Source organism: Dermacentor variabilis, chromosome 8 (genome assembly GCF_050947875.1).
Source record: "Dermacentor variabilis isolate Ectoservices chromosome 8, ASM5094787v1, whole genome shotgun sequence".
Classification (NCBI taxonomy): domain Eukaryota; kingdom Metazoa; phylum Arthropoda; class Arachnida; order Ixodida; family Ixodidae; genus Dermacentor; species Dermacentor variabilis.
In genome coordinates, this window is record NC_134575.1 from 15,538,112 (window position 1) to 15,555,468 (window position 17,357).

General features: G+C 43.2%; 1 protein-coding gene and 1 non-coding gene across 2 annotated transcripts in view; both read left to right on the plus strand.

The window, feature by feature from the left end:
* The first annotated feature begins 691 nt into the window (after window positions 1-691).
* TRNAS-UGA (transfer RNA serine (anticodon UGA)) lies at window positions 692-764 on the plus strand. Its single transcript has one exon. It is a non-coding gene; the product is annotated as a tRNA-Ser (tRNA).
* A 3,398-nt stretch (window positions 765-4,162) lies between these two features.
* Window positions 4,163-17,357, plus strand: part of LOC142589695 (uncharacterized) — a 55,085-nt gene continuing 41,890 nt past the window's right edge. The window contains exon 1 of the mRNA XM_075701235.1: window positions 4,163-4,791. Coding sequence (XP_075557350.1) covers window positions 4,761-4,791 — 31 coding nt within the window. The 5' untranslated portion in view covers window positions 4,163-4,760. The remainder of the gene's footprint in view (window positions 4,792-17,357) is intronic.

Genomic DNA, 17,357 nt, shown 5'->3' on the forward strand with positions numbered 1-17,357 from the left:
AGCAGCGTGCATATGAGAACCGGTGAATTTCTTTTCTCTCTGGTCCACTCTTTGCAGGTGCATAAAGTAGCGGCGCAAGCCAAGTCGCAGGCCATCGAAACGTCTTAGGCTAATAATGAGCTAAAGTACATCTGAACGGCGCCACGGGAATAATTTCAATCTGCGCCGCAATGGGTAATGGCAATTCACTGTCCAGCCACCTTCACAGCGTTGATTGGAGACATTTCTTTACGTAATTTTTATATTTCCTTTGCATTTTTGAAGCTCTTGCAGTTATATACCGGCCGATTTTTTTATCGGCCGCCATTGTGGTTACGCGCCATACTCAGCAATCGCAGCGATAACACAGCCATTAGTGACACGTTATTTTCTATTTAAATATACTAAGAACATTCATGTGTTCATGTGTCGTTACTCACATAGGGATGTACGCATCGCCATAGAGAAATTCATTGTTGAATCTAAGTGACTTCATTCTTGATCGTATTAATAATTTCATTATTCCCCGACTGTCTCATTTATAAACACACACGCACACACACACACACACACACATCACGTTGTCGTGGCGCCTGCGGCAAAAAGGACGTTCCACGTCCGCCGCCAAGGTCTGTGAGTGGTGGCGCTGGCTAACACTCCCAGGGTTCTACTAGGACGCATAAATACCCAAGAAAGTGGATGTGGAAACGGCGCCGCGGTAGCTCAATTGGTAGAGCATCGCACGTGAAATGGGAAGGTTGTGGGTTCGGTTACCACCTGCGGCAGGTTGCTTTTTCATCCACTTTAATTTCCATTAATTTATCGTTTCCTTATTTCATTTACTAAGCACGAGTATTTTCCCCTATGTTGTCCTTGGTGTCAGTGTTTGTTGGCTTCTTATAATATGGCTAATAAAAATCGGGCCCCTCGGTTAACCCCCTTTCTTCTCGCTTATATATATATATATATATATATATATATATATTCTTTATTTTGCTGTTCTAGTAGAATTACCATTTACTGAGTACTCTTGTATTTTACTCGCTTTAATTTATTCATCATGATTATGAATTTTGTAAAATCTGCCTAGCTCTTGGTCAGTCCCCGTGAGCGGGCATGTACCAAGCCCTCTAAGGTCATCGTAATCACCATCATAGCGTGTTGCGATTGCTTTGCACATTTGCTACACTCTTAGTGCACGCTCCTCGTCACTACGCTTCACACGTTCCTTTCGCTTTCAGACCCATACAACTTGCCTGCGCCACTTCAATGGCGTCAATCTGTTTCTCCTCGACAAGCTGACGGTGTAAACATGGTGGCATTGACTATGCTTCAGCGATTTGTATCACTGCGAGGTATCGACTCTACAGGAAAATTAAAATGAAGAAAGGAAGGAATTTTAATATACTTCAATATAGTCTAAATGCGGACTTGTTGGTTCATAACCTTCGGGCTGCGTAGCGCAGGGGTAAGGACCACCCGCCGTGGTTGCTCAGTGGCTGTGGTGTTGGGCTGCTGAGCACGAAATCGCGGGATCGAATCTCGGCCGCGGCGGCCGCATTTCGATGGGGGCGAAATGCGAAAACCCCCGTGTACTTAGATTTAGGAGCACATTAAAGAACCCCAGGTGTTCGAAATTTCCGGAGTAGTCCACTACGGCGTGCCTCATAATCAGAAAGCGCTTTTGGCGCGTAAAACCCCATACTTTAATTAATTAGGAGATAAGGACAAGACGGCACACAAACCGCAAACTACCAACAAAGATTTATTTTTCCAGATCCCAATTTTATACGCTGACGCAAAGCCACCACGCGTGCGCAAATCACCCCCTCATAATAAAAACAAGTTCCTTTTCGTATAGGTTAAAGGCTGATTGTGCACTAAGCATCTAGTCTGAAATTATTTTCAGCCTCAATGATTTCTCTTGTGAACGTGTCATGCATGAAGCTTACAACGACGCATGGGTCACATTGAACAATGGTTCACATTCACAGAATTTACAATGAATAGCGAGCCACCCACGACGTGCATTTTTCACATTGTTATTGTGTTTTCTAAATCTATGATTAAGGCACTTACCCGTCTGCCCGATATGCTTCTTATCGCAAGAGACGGTGACCCATTAAAAAGACATTGCTACTGCAGAGAGGGAAGGGGATTCTGTCTTTCTTTTCACACATATTTGGTTTCCCATCGCCATAGTTACGGCGGCAGAGCCTAAGAAGCTTCCGAGGGGCTGAAGATATTGCTTTTACTTTTGATTTTTCTGCTACTTTTCAGCTAATGTAATATCTTGCGGTAATGCGGTATAAGAGCTATCTTCTTTGGTTTATACGCCGGAGGCTGCTCTGCGGCTTGCGGATCACGACCGAAGAGCATACATAAAACGCTTTTTTTAATTTTTGTTCATGACTACCTCCTTTTCTTTTGACAATGACTCGGACGCGAACCGGTCGCGAGCCCTTAATATGCTGTCTCACTTCAGTGAAAGCTGCAACCCCTTAACCCTCGCACATGAGCAGCAATAAATTTTTGTTACTGAATTCCTTGACAGCTTATTAATTTTTCACCCTGATCGTCTTTGCTGGCGCTATCAACCACGTTGCAATAAGCCTGTCTTGCCTTACAACTGGGCACTAAATCATGGAAACATGAATTATCAGCTAGTTTAAATAACCAGTCAGACCGGCTGTCAGAGGCCGGCTATTCTTTGCATGTGCAAACCTCAGTTGCTGAAGCCTTGCTCAAAAAACTTCGTCATCCAGTCGCCAACCATAGTGTAGCCTCCAGAGGACAAACCAAAGAGCGTAGGTGCTATACCATATTACCACAAGATGTTCCTTAATATGAAAAAAAAAACAAATAGCAGAACGATCAAAAGAACAAGTAGTTGTCCCAGCCCCTCGGAAACTTCTAGCCCTCTGTCACCGCAACTACGGCGAGAGGAGACCAAAATAGTGTAAAAATAAACGCAAAAACACCTTCGCTTCTTGGACCAGGAATGTCGCTTGTGGTATCACCCTTTCTTGCGGTAATAAGTATATCGGGCAGACGGGCAAGTATCTTAATGACAGACTTATAAAACACAATAAAAATGTCAAAAATGCGCGTGGCGAAGGGCTCGCTATTCATCGTAAGTCCTGTGGGTGCGAACCATTGTTCAACGCATGAGCCGTTGTAAGCTTCAAGCATGACAAGCTAACAAGAGCAATCATTAAGGCTGAAAATATTTTTAGATTAGTTCCTGTGTGCATAAGCATCTCGTCTGGTACCCTTCCTGATATGGAACTTGTTTTTTTTTTTACGAGTCAATCATTTGCGCATGCGTGGTGGCTTTGCGCGAGCGTATAAAATTGTGCTCTGGAAAAATAAACCTCAGTTCGTAGTTTGCGCTTTGTGAGTAGTCTTGTCCTTCAGCTAAAACCTGCGTGAAAGGAATGTTTGATGTAATAAAGTTAACAAAAAATCTAAAGGCATTTTCAACCTTTATGTAGAGAGTAAATTGTTCAGGACTGAGAGAGGAGTTTTTCATAGTTGTGGAATGTAGTCACTGAGGCCTTCAGTTCGTCCTCTGTGAGGGACGTCTTCAGGAAGTGAAACGAATACCCGGAGCTTCGGAATGCTTTATCTCTTCTAATTTGCGTCACTATCTGCGTATTCAGAATTTGCTCTTTGGCGTCGCTTTGTTTAGGTCGAAGCCCGCCTACGCGCTCCCTTCGCAACACGTCGAGAGAGGTTTAAAAAAAAAAAGAGGCAAAACTGAAAACGCACGCGAAGCTTCCGATATCCGGGCATTACGAGCGGAAGCTCGCAACGGCATCCGCTGACGTCCGCGGTGTCACTGGGGCAGAATACGTCTGTCCTGTTTGTTTCTTATTATACACATTTCTGTTGTCGCTCGATGGCGAAGTATCAGCAAGGCTGTTTTTACGCTAAGGTCACCAGGCACGCTATTTCGCGCCCCACAGAAACACATGCTTTCGCGCACGTACGAACTTGGGAGGCCTTCGCTCGCCCGTATGGTTGCTGGAACAGCCGTCCCGTGACCGTAACCGCCGCCATGACGCAAAGAAACAGTCGCGCGTGACGTCTGCTACGCCTCTGACAGGTGCTCGCGTCACGTGAGTTTCTCGCAGCCAATAGCAAGGGCGCGTGCAAACAGCGCGAGTGGAGACTCATCGCCTCGCGTTTTAGACAGTTTGTACAGCCGGCGGGAGCACCGCTGCGAAGGTCCTGGTGAATTTTGTCGGCGAAAGCTTTTTGCCGTCGGCAACAGCGGCACGTTTTGTAGCAGACGGCGTTTCGTAAGCGCTTCCCTTGCTTGCTGTTTTGCCGTGAGCTGCGCTAACTTTGGTGCTCTCTTTTTGTTTTGTGAACCCGTTGTTCAGTGCAGCTGGGCTTGACCACTGACTGTGGGAAGTTTCCCCCGTTTCGTCTTGTAAACACATTACTCTGGACTTTGGCTTCCACTGGCTGGAACGTCGTTGTTTCGCCCGCCGAAACAACCGTTTACGATTCTCAGTTCCGGGGGGCTTCTCCTGGCATTGATCGGTTTTGCTTCGGCAAGCCTTGTGCGGGTAGGGACTTCATGAGCTACTGAGTAATACAAATGATTCTTTAACGGCGCCTGGAACCTCATCTCGTTGTGCTCAAGCGCTCAGGCCAAGAGCTGCGTTCATTCGCACTGGCGTCATGACGACAGACTGTGCTTCGTCGGCAACAGCTGAACACTGCCTGGAGGACTGATCTCCGGAACATACCTTACACGAGTAGCACCTGCAATGATCGTCGCATGTTCAAGCAAGGCTGGTGGTAAGTGTAACTTGCTTTCCCTTTTTCTTTCTTCTTTCTTTCTACTTAACAATAATGTCCGTCCGTTAGTAAACGAGAAAGAATGGCTTCCGAACTGTGACAAATATAGCGATTACAATGCAGAACCGTGCATCAAGAACAGGAAATGTGGACCATGCCCTTGGGTATGCTTTTGTCCAGATCACGTTTAGTCCATATTCTGCATATTTTTTTCACGTAGTATACTAAATGTACCAAAAAACGCTTACGCACGGACTTGTAAAATGAGACGACAGAACGTTGGAAACTTGCGTAAGCACAATTTTGTCACATCGGTTGGGAAGAGGCAGATATTGTTTGCACGTCATATGGCAGTGCAACATAGACAGCAGAGAAAGCTTCATTAATTAGCTTTAAATATTCTTATTGAGCACATGTCCTTGTTACGGAACTGAAGCAGAGCAGTCGGTAATCGTCCCATATTACATTAACAAAACTTTTGCCGATAGCACCAATTCCAAAAGATACGTGCTCGGCGCTGGTTTATTTCGCCATAAAGTTTAGGGACGTATTTCTCAAAAATTTGTACTGCAGGTACAAGGTTTCTGCCATGTGGATATTATCACGGCCTTGATTTCGCAATTAGGATGTGCCCAAAGATTGTATTAGTGAAACTGTGTTAATTAGCGAACGTGACACTGCGATTTTCCATGCGATTAAGTTCTTCTTTTTCGAGCATTATAGCTCAGTATGTGACGCAACTACGTTATCTGTCTCAGACGATTTTTGCCAAAATGCGTAACCTAATTTACCAAAACTTTAACAGGGTACGCTGTTTAAAAAAAAATCGGTTTATTCGCTCTTCATTCGCTCTTCCCGGTTGTGTGACATTAAACATTGGCGTATGGAATCCGACAAATCAAGAACGAGTTGGAACATGTACAAATCGTTATTTAAGAACGTAACTGGCCACCGTACATATTCGGGATACTGTACTTTGCCGAAAGGGCAGCTTGACGTCACTTTTCTTTTTTTTTCTGTCTTTTCTTTTCGATCAAAATTTGTATTAGCAAAGCCACAAGTTTTGCTCGATCACGGATGTCGAATCGCTCTTATGTCACTGATGTTCGCCACTCCTTCCTGACGACAGGAGGTTAAGACGGGTCCCTTTTGTCCTGCCCCGTTGCGGTGTAACCCTCACCAAAGCAAATTATCAACGACGGTTAGTGTGGCAAAATGGGCGTGTTTGTAAATATTCAAAAAGATCATTCACAAAAAGGTTGTTGGAAAGCTCAGTGCTCGTACATGTCGCCTCGCCTCCATCCGTGTCTTAGTCTTCTTCTTTTTTTTTTTTTTTTGCACTGCCGCCTTTTCAAATTAACGGTGAACTCGGTGGCCAGGTGCGTATCCTTTTTTTCCCAAAGCGCCGCAGCCAGTCATAGCCAAAGAGGCAAGTAAACACTGTACTTAATAGCATCAATGGAGAGAAAGCCAGCTATAAAACAATATCGGACAGCAAAAGATGAAATCAAGAGAAATGACTTTTATATTTCAAAGAAGCAGTGGCCATACGGCTCTAAGCTGCCACATCAGGGTGTTTGAGAACACGTAGGTGTGGGAGAGATTTTTACAGACGACGACTCGTGCCCAGAGCCTGACAATTGTGCAGAAACCATCGCGAATATTTTGTTAAAATGTCTGAGTACCTATGCTTTGCTAGAATGTCAGAGCGCCCATATTATGTTAGAATGCCAAAGTGTCCAACCAGCAATAAATGTGAAAGCAGCAACCGAGGCTTCAGTAGCGTGGCAACGTAAATGAAACTGGGGCTGTGAAGACTAGTCGAATACGACTGTCAGGTCGTTGGCTCAATAAAACTGACATTAGATACTCTGAGTGATGCAGCGTACAATATAATGTTTAAATATGTAAATGCATCAGAGAGTTTTCAAGAACGATCGTGTGCTGTTAAGGGACTACTACTACTACTACTACTACTAATAATAATAATAATAACAATAAATTATTATTATTATTATTATTATTATTATTATTATTATTATTATTATTATTATTATTATTATTATTATTATTATTATTATCATCATCAGGCGGCCCTAGCTAACTATGCAAGAACCTCACATTGATATATTTCTGAACATGAATCAAATGCTTTTCGCTTTTTGAATTGAAAAGCAAATGTTTTTGTAATGCTTTTCAAACAGATCTGTTCAATTGGCCGGTTGTTTTAACCGGACGCTTTTCTCCGTCGAATAGTGCTAGGAAAGCTCGAAGGAGATCTATTTCAACGAAGATCCAACGTGCCCGTGTGGCAGTGGTAAAATAACTTGTCTCATCAGCAGTTTGCTTTAGACGATTATCAAAAGCCATGTCAACTAAGTCGCATTATTCTGCGTTACCTTATTTTGTTTCAGCATGCGAAAATGCGCCAAGCAGCATATCCACACTAAAGTGATTAGGCCTTATGGAAAATAAATTGCCTCGGATAGTTGCCCCATAAGTGGTCCGACAATCCATCCCGCAGTACAGCAGATGTGAAACCGAAAAACGAGTTTAAAAAAAAAAGTCGCAGTTTCGTCCGATAGGCGAAGCGTCGATTGCGATAACAAATTAGCACACCGCCATACGAAGTAAGGATAGTAGTATTATCGGCCATATAAACTTATAGACACACTAACTAAATTAACAAGCATGGTGTCACGAGCGCACAAGCAAACATATGTGACTCGGCGACCGCTGACGCTCGCTATCAAAACGCTGCCGTGAGGAAAGGCGGCAGCAGCAGCGAGCAAAGTGACATTCTGGCTGTCTATCGCGGTGCAGTATAACAAAAACGCAGAATACCGCAATTTTATTCTTTTTTTATATAGTTATCGTGAGATATTTGTTTGAGGGCCCACAGTAGCTCTGAAAGGAAGCAACGCTGAACATGGCGTGAAAAATGGTTATGAATCGCGCTCCCGTGCTGAAAGACGGCTCTGTCTTGTAATGTTATCATGCGTCGCATCTTCGATTTGCAATAATAGAAGGGTTTGATAGTGCCTGTATGCGTATTCGTTATGTACGGAGTACTGGATACGTAAATGGGAGGAGCTGAGCTGGTGTTGTCATACTGCGAAGCTGAATTCGCCTAAAGGGGCACTGAACATTTATTGCGGCTAATAAGGACTCTGTGTAACCTGATTAGCTGCCAGTGCGAAGGCGGCAACATAATCATTCGTGCCCATAGTAGTTCTGTTCTGATATTTCGGTGAGAAACAGTAAGGCAACGTGCTTTCTCTGACATATTTGTTGAACAAAGTTGAACAAAGCGCCACAAGGTGTCGCAACCAGCGCTGCTGCTGTCGTCCTCGTTTTGCGGTGTTCCGGTGTTCCGTAAACTGGATACGTGTGCGGAAAGACTAAATCTCTGATACGCATCTATGAGGAAAACGATTCCTCAGAAGCTTGCTTCCGAGAACTTCGATAGTGGCAGAAAACTTGTGGCAGCCGGTTCTTAGAAGGCGAGAGAGGATGTGTAGGCGAAAAATTTAGTTTTCTAGAGAGCGCGTGTGAAGCTGGAAACAAGGCTAGACAGGAACGCAGCATAAATAGAGGCACAGCGCGCGGCATAATTTTATTTCAGCGTTTGAATTCGGCACCGAAGGGCAAGAATCGCGAAGCGCAATTTTGCCTTCAAAACGAGTAACCATCTTGCGGAAGAAACATATAGCGGGTTTCCGCAAAGCATGATGTAGTTGGCTGAACTAACTAAATTATTTAAGCGTTGAACTTTGGGAGATTTCGTCTGCATAGTATGCTGTAACTAACGTGAGCCCTTTGATCGGTTGTTGACAATTTATCGAGAAATTATTTATCTTATCGACCGACCAAACAACCTATCGATTGCGTGAACGACTGATTGACTTATAATACGATGACTGGCGGACTGATATCTTAGTCCGAGCAATAAATTATTGATTCATTGATTGATTAACTGGTTGACTAGGCCAATGTTTGTTTTATTTAAACAGTGGGTGGTTCAGTAATAATTCAGTCGGGTACTTTTCTTTCATTCATTTGTTGTAGATAGATAGATAGATAGATAGATAGATAGATAGATAGATAGATAGATAGATAGATAGATAGAGATATAGATAGATAGATAGATAGATAGAGATATAGATAGATAGATAGATAGATAGATAGATAGATAGATAGATAGATAGATAGATAGATAGAGATATAGATAGATAGATAGATAGATAGAGACATAGATAGATAGATAGATAGAGATATAGATAGATAGATAGATAGAGATATAGATAGAGATATAGATAGAGATATAGATAGAGATATAGATAGAGATATAGATAGATAGATAGAGATATAGATAGAGATATAGTTAGATAGATAGAGATATAGATAGATAGATAGAGATATACAGTGATTGGCGGACTGATTACCTCACCCGCGCAATAAATGACTGCTCCGTTGATTGAATAACTGACTGATTAGGGCAATGTTTGTTTGGAAAGTGTGGTTTGCCCAGTGCAATATCCGGGAAGCATTTTTATTCAATCACATTGTTTTTTTCTTAAGTCATATATTCACTGAGTTAATCATGCACGTTTTGATTGACACATAATATAATGATTGGCGGACTGATGACCTAACCTGTGCAGTAAACGGTTGATTCACTGGTTGAAAAAAAAGTCGCAGTTCCGAAGCGTCGATTGCGATAGCAAATTAGTGGACAGCTATACGAAGTAAGGATTGTAGTTTTATCAGTTGTATAAACTTGTAAACATAGGCATACTAACTAAGTCAATTAGCATGGTGTCACGCGCGCACAAGCAAACATGAACACATCTCACGCGATGACCCTAGAAACTCGTCAAAACGCTGGATTGGTAGAAAGCGCGGCAGCAGCAGCGAGCGAATTGACCTTCAGGCTACGTCTCGCATCAACGCGAGCTACGTCACCGGAGACCAGCGGCTCCGGTGGCTGAACACGGCCGCCCGGAGTAGATTGCGCCCCCCTCCCTGCCCTCCTCTCGGAGCCTTGCGCGGGAAGGAAGACAGCGCGGCTTCCTCCCCGCTTCCATCCCTTGCGTGCGCGAGATTGAGCCGCGATCGCCGGCTCACCCTCGCGCGCTTTTACTCGCGCATACGGCGCGCGACGGTGATTTGATCGGCCTTGGACTGTATACGGAAACCTCACGGCGACGCCGACGCAAGAAATGCGCGTGGAATGTCCACACGATTGCTATGGCAATAATAACTGATTGGTTAGGGTAGCGTTTGTATGAAACAACTCAATAATGATTCAGTGAAGCGTTTTTCATTCAATTATGAAGTTATTTAAGTATACACTGATATATTTATTCATTTATTTATTATTTATTCATTTATTTATTTATTTATTTATTTATAGTACACCGATTGGTGGAGCGATTACCCAACCCGTGCAATAACCGATTGATTATTTGATTGAATAACTGACTGAATAGGCCAATGTTTGTTTGAAACAGTCGTTGCTTCTGTATTAATTCAGTAAGGCATTTTTCATTCATTCATCCATTCTTTCATTAACTTTTTATCTACGCATTGACCGATTTATTGATTGATTTAGAAGGCGCGAAACTACAGCACGAAACAGCATCTAGCACAAAAGCGCTGCGCCATTTTTATAACGAGCACACGTACACAGCAAAGGCCCGCTTCGCAACGACGTTGCCGAGCGAGAGAGACGGAAAACTCACTCGCGCTGTTATGCGAGGACAGAGCGTTGACGCAACAGTCGGCCTTGCACGCAGGTTTCTGCTGCAGTACGAGCAGGCACTCGAGGCGGAAAAGACGTACCGTGATGACTTCATCCCAGGCGGCCGATGGCTGCCAGTTCCAGGCGTTCACTTGGCAGTTGACGCCACGTTTCAGTATAGTTTTTCGGAGAATACAGGTTATAAAGGTGATTGAGAGCCGGTAATGAGAGACCATCGCACTTCTGCACTCCTACTATATCTCTCCGAGACGTGCAGACAGCATAATGATTCCATTTCTTAACAAGTCGCTTCTTATTACTAAATGGAAAGTTACGAATTTATTAAAATACGCTATGTGTCTGTATTATTTTTGACTTTCTCGCGTCCTTATTCCCTGTCCACGCTACAACTCGTTCGGTTCACGATGAACAACAAACAAGCCCACATCACCATTGTAACAAAATACATCGTTTGCTTAAGAGGACTTTAGCTCCGGCACAACTCCGACGCAGCCTATTCAAATACATGTAAAACGCCAAAACGTTTTTCCAAAGATAACCCCTGGACCGATGTTAATGAAATTTGCTGTAGTTGAGAGAGAAAATTAAATTCTAGCGACGGTTGCAAGCAGAATTTCGATTTAGAGCCTGAATCTTTTATAAAAGATTTTCAAAACTTCGGAACTTTGAAAAAATAGAAGCACGAAGTTTATAAATTAATAGCTCTGCATCAAGAACAGATATCGCGGTTCTGTAAACGGTATCTATTAGATAATTCAACGCGGACAAATTCAATGTGTGATTTTACATCTTACGTGAATTTGTTACGTTGGTTACAAGGGTTCTGCAAAAGCTGTATTTCCATATTACCAATTTTTTTTATGTTCACTTGTAACATATCAATTTTGTCCGCTTTACATGTACTATTAGATGCAATTCACATAATTGTATTATCGTTTTTCGTTGTTGAGTTACAGTGTTGTAAACTTGATAGTTTCGTGTTTTGAAAATTTTCGATTTTTGCCGAATTTTAATAAAAAATTGACGACCTAACTCAAGAATTCGAAACCAACAGTCACTAGATTTGAAGTTTTTCTTTTAAATGCAATAGACCTCGTCAAATTGGGTGCAGTCATTGCCGAGAAAAACGAATTCTCATTTTTCATGTATTTAGATAGGAGCAGCCGAGCTAAAGCTTCCTATTAAATACCATGGTAATAGGGCACAAAGTAGCACCTCTATTTCTTTTTGTTTTATTTTTCTTGTTTTTTAGACGCATAGCTGGACAAGTAACAATTTGTCGTAAATTGGTATGCTGATGCCATGCTTCGGATGGTGACATCATTTTGTTGCTGTTGAAATGTATTTCACGGGTGATTTTCGTCCTCGGTGACCATATTACACCGCTACACAAATAAGAGTAAATTTTCTCGAATGACTGCGACAGAAATTTAGGAATAAGGCACTGACATATGGCACATCATAAGTCTATATTAAAATATCATTGTTTCAAACATCACTTACAGTGCATACAAGGATAAGGGACCAAAAGAACGACGAAGACAAGCGCTGACTTCCAACTGATTTTTATATTGAGTAACACGCATATATACATACTGAGACACCAAGACAATATCGCCCCCACAAAGCATCAAACCGACTTGAGTAAGCGTTCAAAATTCAAAGGAACCATGACTGCCGCCTAAGATGAACGAGAGCGCATGTGCGACCTCAGAAAAACCAGTTCGTTATCTGTTAATGCAATTGACGGCTTACGAACGGAGTCACCTTCGGCAATCGCTGCTGCTTCAATGATAAGTCTGGTGCAGTCACTAGAATGCCTGGCTAAGGTAGTGGTTTCTTCAAAAAGCAGGATACAGCCGAATTGTGCGCAATGAACACCTAGAAACCCTTCCCGCCCTTTGCGCACTTTATTGCTGTGTTCGTGTAACCTAACATTGAGACATCTACCTGTCTGCCCTATATAAGACCAACCGCAATTCAGGGGTATCTTGTATACAACACCTTTCGAACAAACTGTATACAGTTTACAGTTACAGTATACAGTTTGGCACCAAGGAGGTGTCGATGGTCTCACTGCAGGCATGAATCGCGGCGCTAACCAGTTCCAATGAGCTGACTATACGGCATCTTCGAACGCCACATAACAGTTTCTCTATTTTCTTATTTCATTTCGCTCACGAGGGCATTCAGTGTAGCCCAGTTAGCACACAGGCTCACGTGAAGAACAGTGCGCATATACTCTCCTCTGTGTCCGTGCGTGCAAGTAGCGCTACACTGAACGCGTTCGAAATGGCGAACCAAAATCCACCCGAGCGCAAACTTAATTGAGGTCGCCTCGAACGTGGGTCGTTTTCTTCCTTGGATTTTTCTAATCCTCTTTCCTCCACTTTCCTTGCAGGGTAACAAACCGGATGATCACATCTGGCTACCCTGCCTTTTCCCCTCTCTTCTTTCTCTTTCACTCTCTCTGTTAAATCGGAATTAACTAGGTCTCCTTATACTTTCAGCCTCAAACATACTAAATGTCGAGTTGGAAACCACCTCATGTCACAGCGTTCGCCAGAAAAAGACGCCATTGATTGATTGATCGATTGATTAATTAATTAATTAATTAATTAATTAATTAATTAATTGATTGATTGATTGATTGATTGATTGATTGATTGATTGATTGATCGATTGATTGATTGATTGATTGATTGATTGATTGATTGATTGATTGATTGATTGATTGATTGATTGATTGAACGAGTTTTACATCCCAAAGAAAGATCCGGGCCTTGTGAGACGGCTGGGAACGGGTTGCATGTTAACTTTTATCATCTGGGGTTCTTTGACGGCAGGTGTCTTGTAGCATGTTCACGAATGCTTCTGCGTTCTGCCCCGTCAGAACGTGATCTCTGGGACTGAGAACCGAACCCGGAACCTCGCGCACAGCAGCGGAACGCCGTATCCACTGGGCGACAGTGGTGGGGAAGCGACTGGAGTCTGCTCGTTGATTTGTGAGACTCGCCGTCAAAGCGGTACTATGAGAGCACAAATCGTCGTCATCAAATCTAATTAGGCTCACAGCAGACCAAAGACGTCTTCAAGCCCTATCTGATTACATCTGTCGCGCAACGACTGACCTCGCTCCGGATTTCTCAGCTTTAAATATTATGCAGCAGTGTTGGCTAAACTACGGTTATTTTCATGTCTGTTCTCGTTGCTTGCGGCCGGCTGCTAATTCATTCGGTCGCATGTCCAGTGCGATCTGAGGGTGCGCAATATTGTGCAAGCATTTTTGCTGAACGAGATAGAGTGTGTTGGTATAAGAAAAGATTAGCTTATCTAATGAGGGAATATTTTTTTAAAAACTTGCGGGCACTTGTCGTAAAAGCACCTTCGCTCTTTCGATGCTGCAATGTGACACTGTGCAAACGCTTTCTGCGTTTTTAACCGCGTGTATGTAAGACAGCGACATTGTAGAATATAAATAGCACGATGTGGTGCCGAGGCCGTCGTTGGCGCGCGAGAGAAATAAATAGATGCAATTGGCTTTACAGACAACGACGTTACCCAGGAGAAGGCAAACAACGCGCCATTCATAATAATCTATTGAATAAAATTCACAAGGAACGGATGAAACATAGCGCAACCTGTGAAGTATGACCGTGCATTTAAATGTGACAGTGACATAGAATAGTGGTCAAGCATTAGTCAAGAGTTGTAAAGGTCACTAATACTGCCGAAAAGTTACGCAGAAATACAAGCAGTGTATCGTCCTTTCTCTCTATCTCTGCCTCTATTTCTAACTTTCCTTAGCTGAAACCACAAGGACAGACATCGGATGCTGTCCAACTATTTTGCTGACCTAACTGTACTGATACTGTCCGGACTAGATCTCAGATTCAGATTTCAGGTACCATAATCCACTTTATTTTTCTATTTTCGCATACACAACGAGCGCGGTCGAAATGCCTCACAGAAAGGTTGGCTTGAAACGGATCACACACCTGGTTACCGTAGCAGCTACATCCGTAGGAGAGATAAAGCACCTATAGGTTATAGAAACTAAACCAAAAGTATGCTAGAAGTACTGACTACACCGAAGAATGAGCAAACACAGAGGGGCAACCAGCAAAATGAAACGCCGGTTAGAGCCAAATCCAGCCACATTTCGCATTTCCTCGTGAAAAGCTCCGCACGGCACACTTGTCACGTGTTCTCCGAAAGCACACGGCACCGAGCACATACGTGCGCTTTTGCGCAAGCAAGCAACGCGACACATAAGCGCGTGTATGTATAGCGTGAGTCACCACCACCCTGCCATAACTGCACCAAAAAATTCGGTGCAAGGAAGGAGATTTTAACCACGAAGCTAAAGCAGGGTTCCGCTGGTTCAAGCCGCATCAAACCAGATCTCGCATGTCGTCATCGCAGCTCAGCGCATGTATGGCACACGTCGCCCGACTTATCCGAAAGCACGCTGGCGCGCCGAGCTCACTAACACACGTTCGCTCGCAAACAGCGCTGTTATACACGCGTAAGCGAATCGAGCGCGTCAGTGGCGAGCGACCATGTGGCTCTATACCTGCAGCGCATGAACCGACGAGCATGTCGCATGCGCATGATGCTTTTTTTTTTTTTCGCGGTCGTTCGCCATGTGCGCGTCGGGGTCCCTTGGTTTCCGCGGCTGGTACGTGCTGCAGCTGCTTGCATGACAGCAGCCAACTGCGGAGCCTCTTGCGGCTGATTTCGTTCTGTTTCTTTTTTTCCTCCTAAGCGCACGCTTTCTCGCTGAAGGCTTCGCGACAGGCGACGAACAAAGCTGGTTACGTAAGCCAACATTCATGGTAACGACAGACTTACCTGAATATACCTTTCGAGTAGACTGCTTTGTTTTTTTTCCTCTCGTGCACCTCCACTTTCTTTTGAAAACTGAAATAAAGTTTCGGTTGATTGGTGCCGTGTATAGGGCTAAACGCAACGGTGCGCTGACATCTTGAAAACTAGGCCTAGTATAACTTCACCATATTTTTGCGCCATTCAGCTCAATGTTAAAGTCGATGTGATGCGTGCGTATACCCGGTTGATTATTTATTTATTTATTCAAATACCCTAAAGGCCCAGCAGGCATTACATAGGGGCGGAACAACAGTTAGTACAAAGCAACGCAGTACTATGATGTGTACAGAAGTCGCTCACCATTAACAGCATGCTGAAGAGAAAAACCAAATATAAAGATACATATCAACAATAATCAACAAACATTGAATTGTTACAGAGAGTAGCGTTATATATATACACACATGTATGAAGTGAGGAGAGGGGAAGAATGAAGGTTACAGCTCAAGGTGACATTTCAGGCTGGTTACAAACGCTTCGTAATCAATGACAGATGGAATGGTGCCAGGCAGAAGATTCCATTGACGGATGGCTAGAACGAGCGGCGAATGAAAGAAGAGGTTTGTGCCAGCAAAGATGGGTTCGACTTTGAGTTGGTGGTCAATGCGTGGGAATATGCGATGCGCTGGCGTGAGACGGGATATAGCAAAGGAAGAGTGGCTGTGATACAATTTGTGGAAAAAGGACAGTAGGAAAAGCATTCTACGTCTTTCAAGAGGAGGTAACTTGAGAGCTTTCTTTATTTCAGTGACGCTTGCCGTACGCGAGTAGTTCTTCGATATGAATCGAGAGGCTTTATTTTGAAGAGATTCTAATTTTGTTATTAAGTATGCTTGGTATGGGTTCCAAATCAAAGAGGCGTAATCCAACTGCGAGCGCACTAATGTAGTGTATGCTAAATACTTAGTGTCTGCATTAGCTGAACGCAGATTTCGTCTGAGAAATCCGAGTGTTTTAGAAGCCTTGTTAATGACCGTATCTATGTGAATGTTCCATGAAAGGTCGAATGCTAAATGGATCCCTAAATATTTTATGACCGGCACCGATTCTACAGTCATGCCGTTTAGAATATAATGGCAAGGTTCTGGGTCAGTTTTTGTGGTAAATGTCACGACTTTTGTTTTCGAGGTATTAATTTCCATTTGCCAATTTGTGCACCAATCGTTAATCTTGTCTAAGTCCGATTGTAGTTGAAGTGAATCAGAAGGTTCAATTATTTGCCTGTATATCACGCAATCATCTGCAAACAATCTGACCGTAGAACTCAGGTTATTGCTTATGTCATTAATATAAACTAAGAATAAGATAGGTCCAAGTACAGACCCTTGTGGTACTCCAGATTTAACGTGGGAGAGGGTTGATGAATGACCATTAACAAAGACTGATTGGTAGCGATTGGCCAAAAAATTTTTAATCCAAAAAATAACCTTCAAATTAATGTTCAGATTGTCAAGTTTTTTAATTAGACGTTTGTGTGGAACTTTGTCGAACGCTTTGGCGAAATCTACAAATACGGCGTCTATTTTAGAGTGAGCATGAACAGCACGATGAAGGTCAGTAATTAATTCGAACAGTTGTGTTTCGCAAGATCGACCGTGAAGAAAGCCGTGCTGATTCGCAAAAAAGAAGTTATGCTTCGTCAGATAGCTCATGATGGCCGATGAGATTATGTGTTCTAGTAATTTGCAGCTGGTGTTGGTTAGCGAAATTGGTCTGTAATTTGACGGGTTAGAGGCATCACCAGATTTGAAAACTGGTATGACACGCGTAATTTTCCAGTCGTTTGGGACACAGCCCGTATCTATAGATTGCTTAAGAATTGCGGCTAAGATTGGTGGAATGAGATTCGTTATGGAGTAAACGACGTAGCACTCAGTCCAGTCACAATGAACAAAGAAGTAAGGAATCGGAA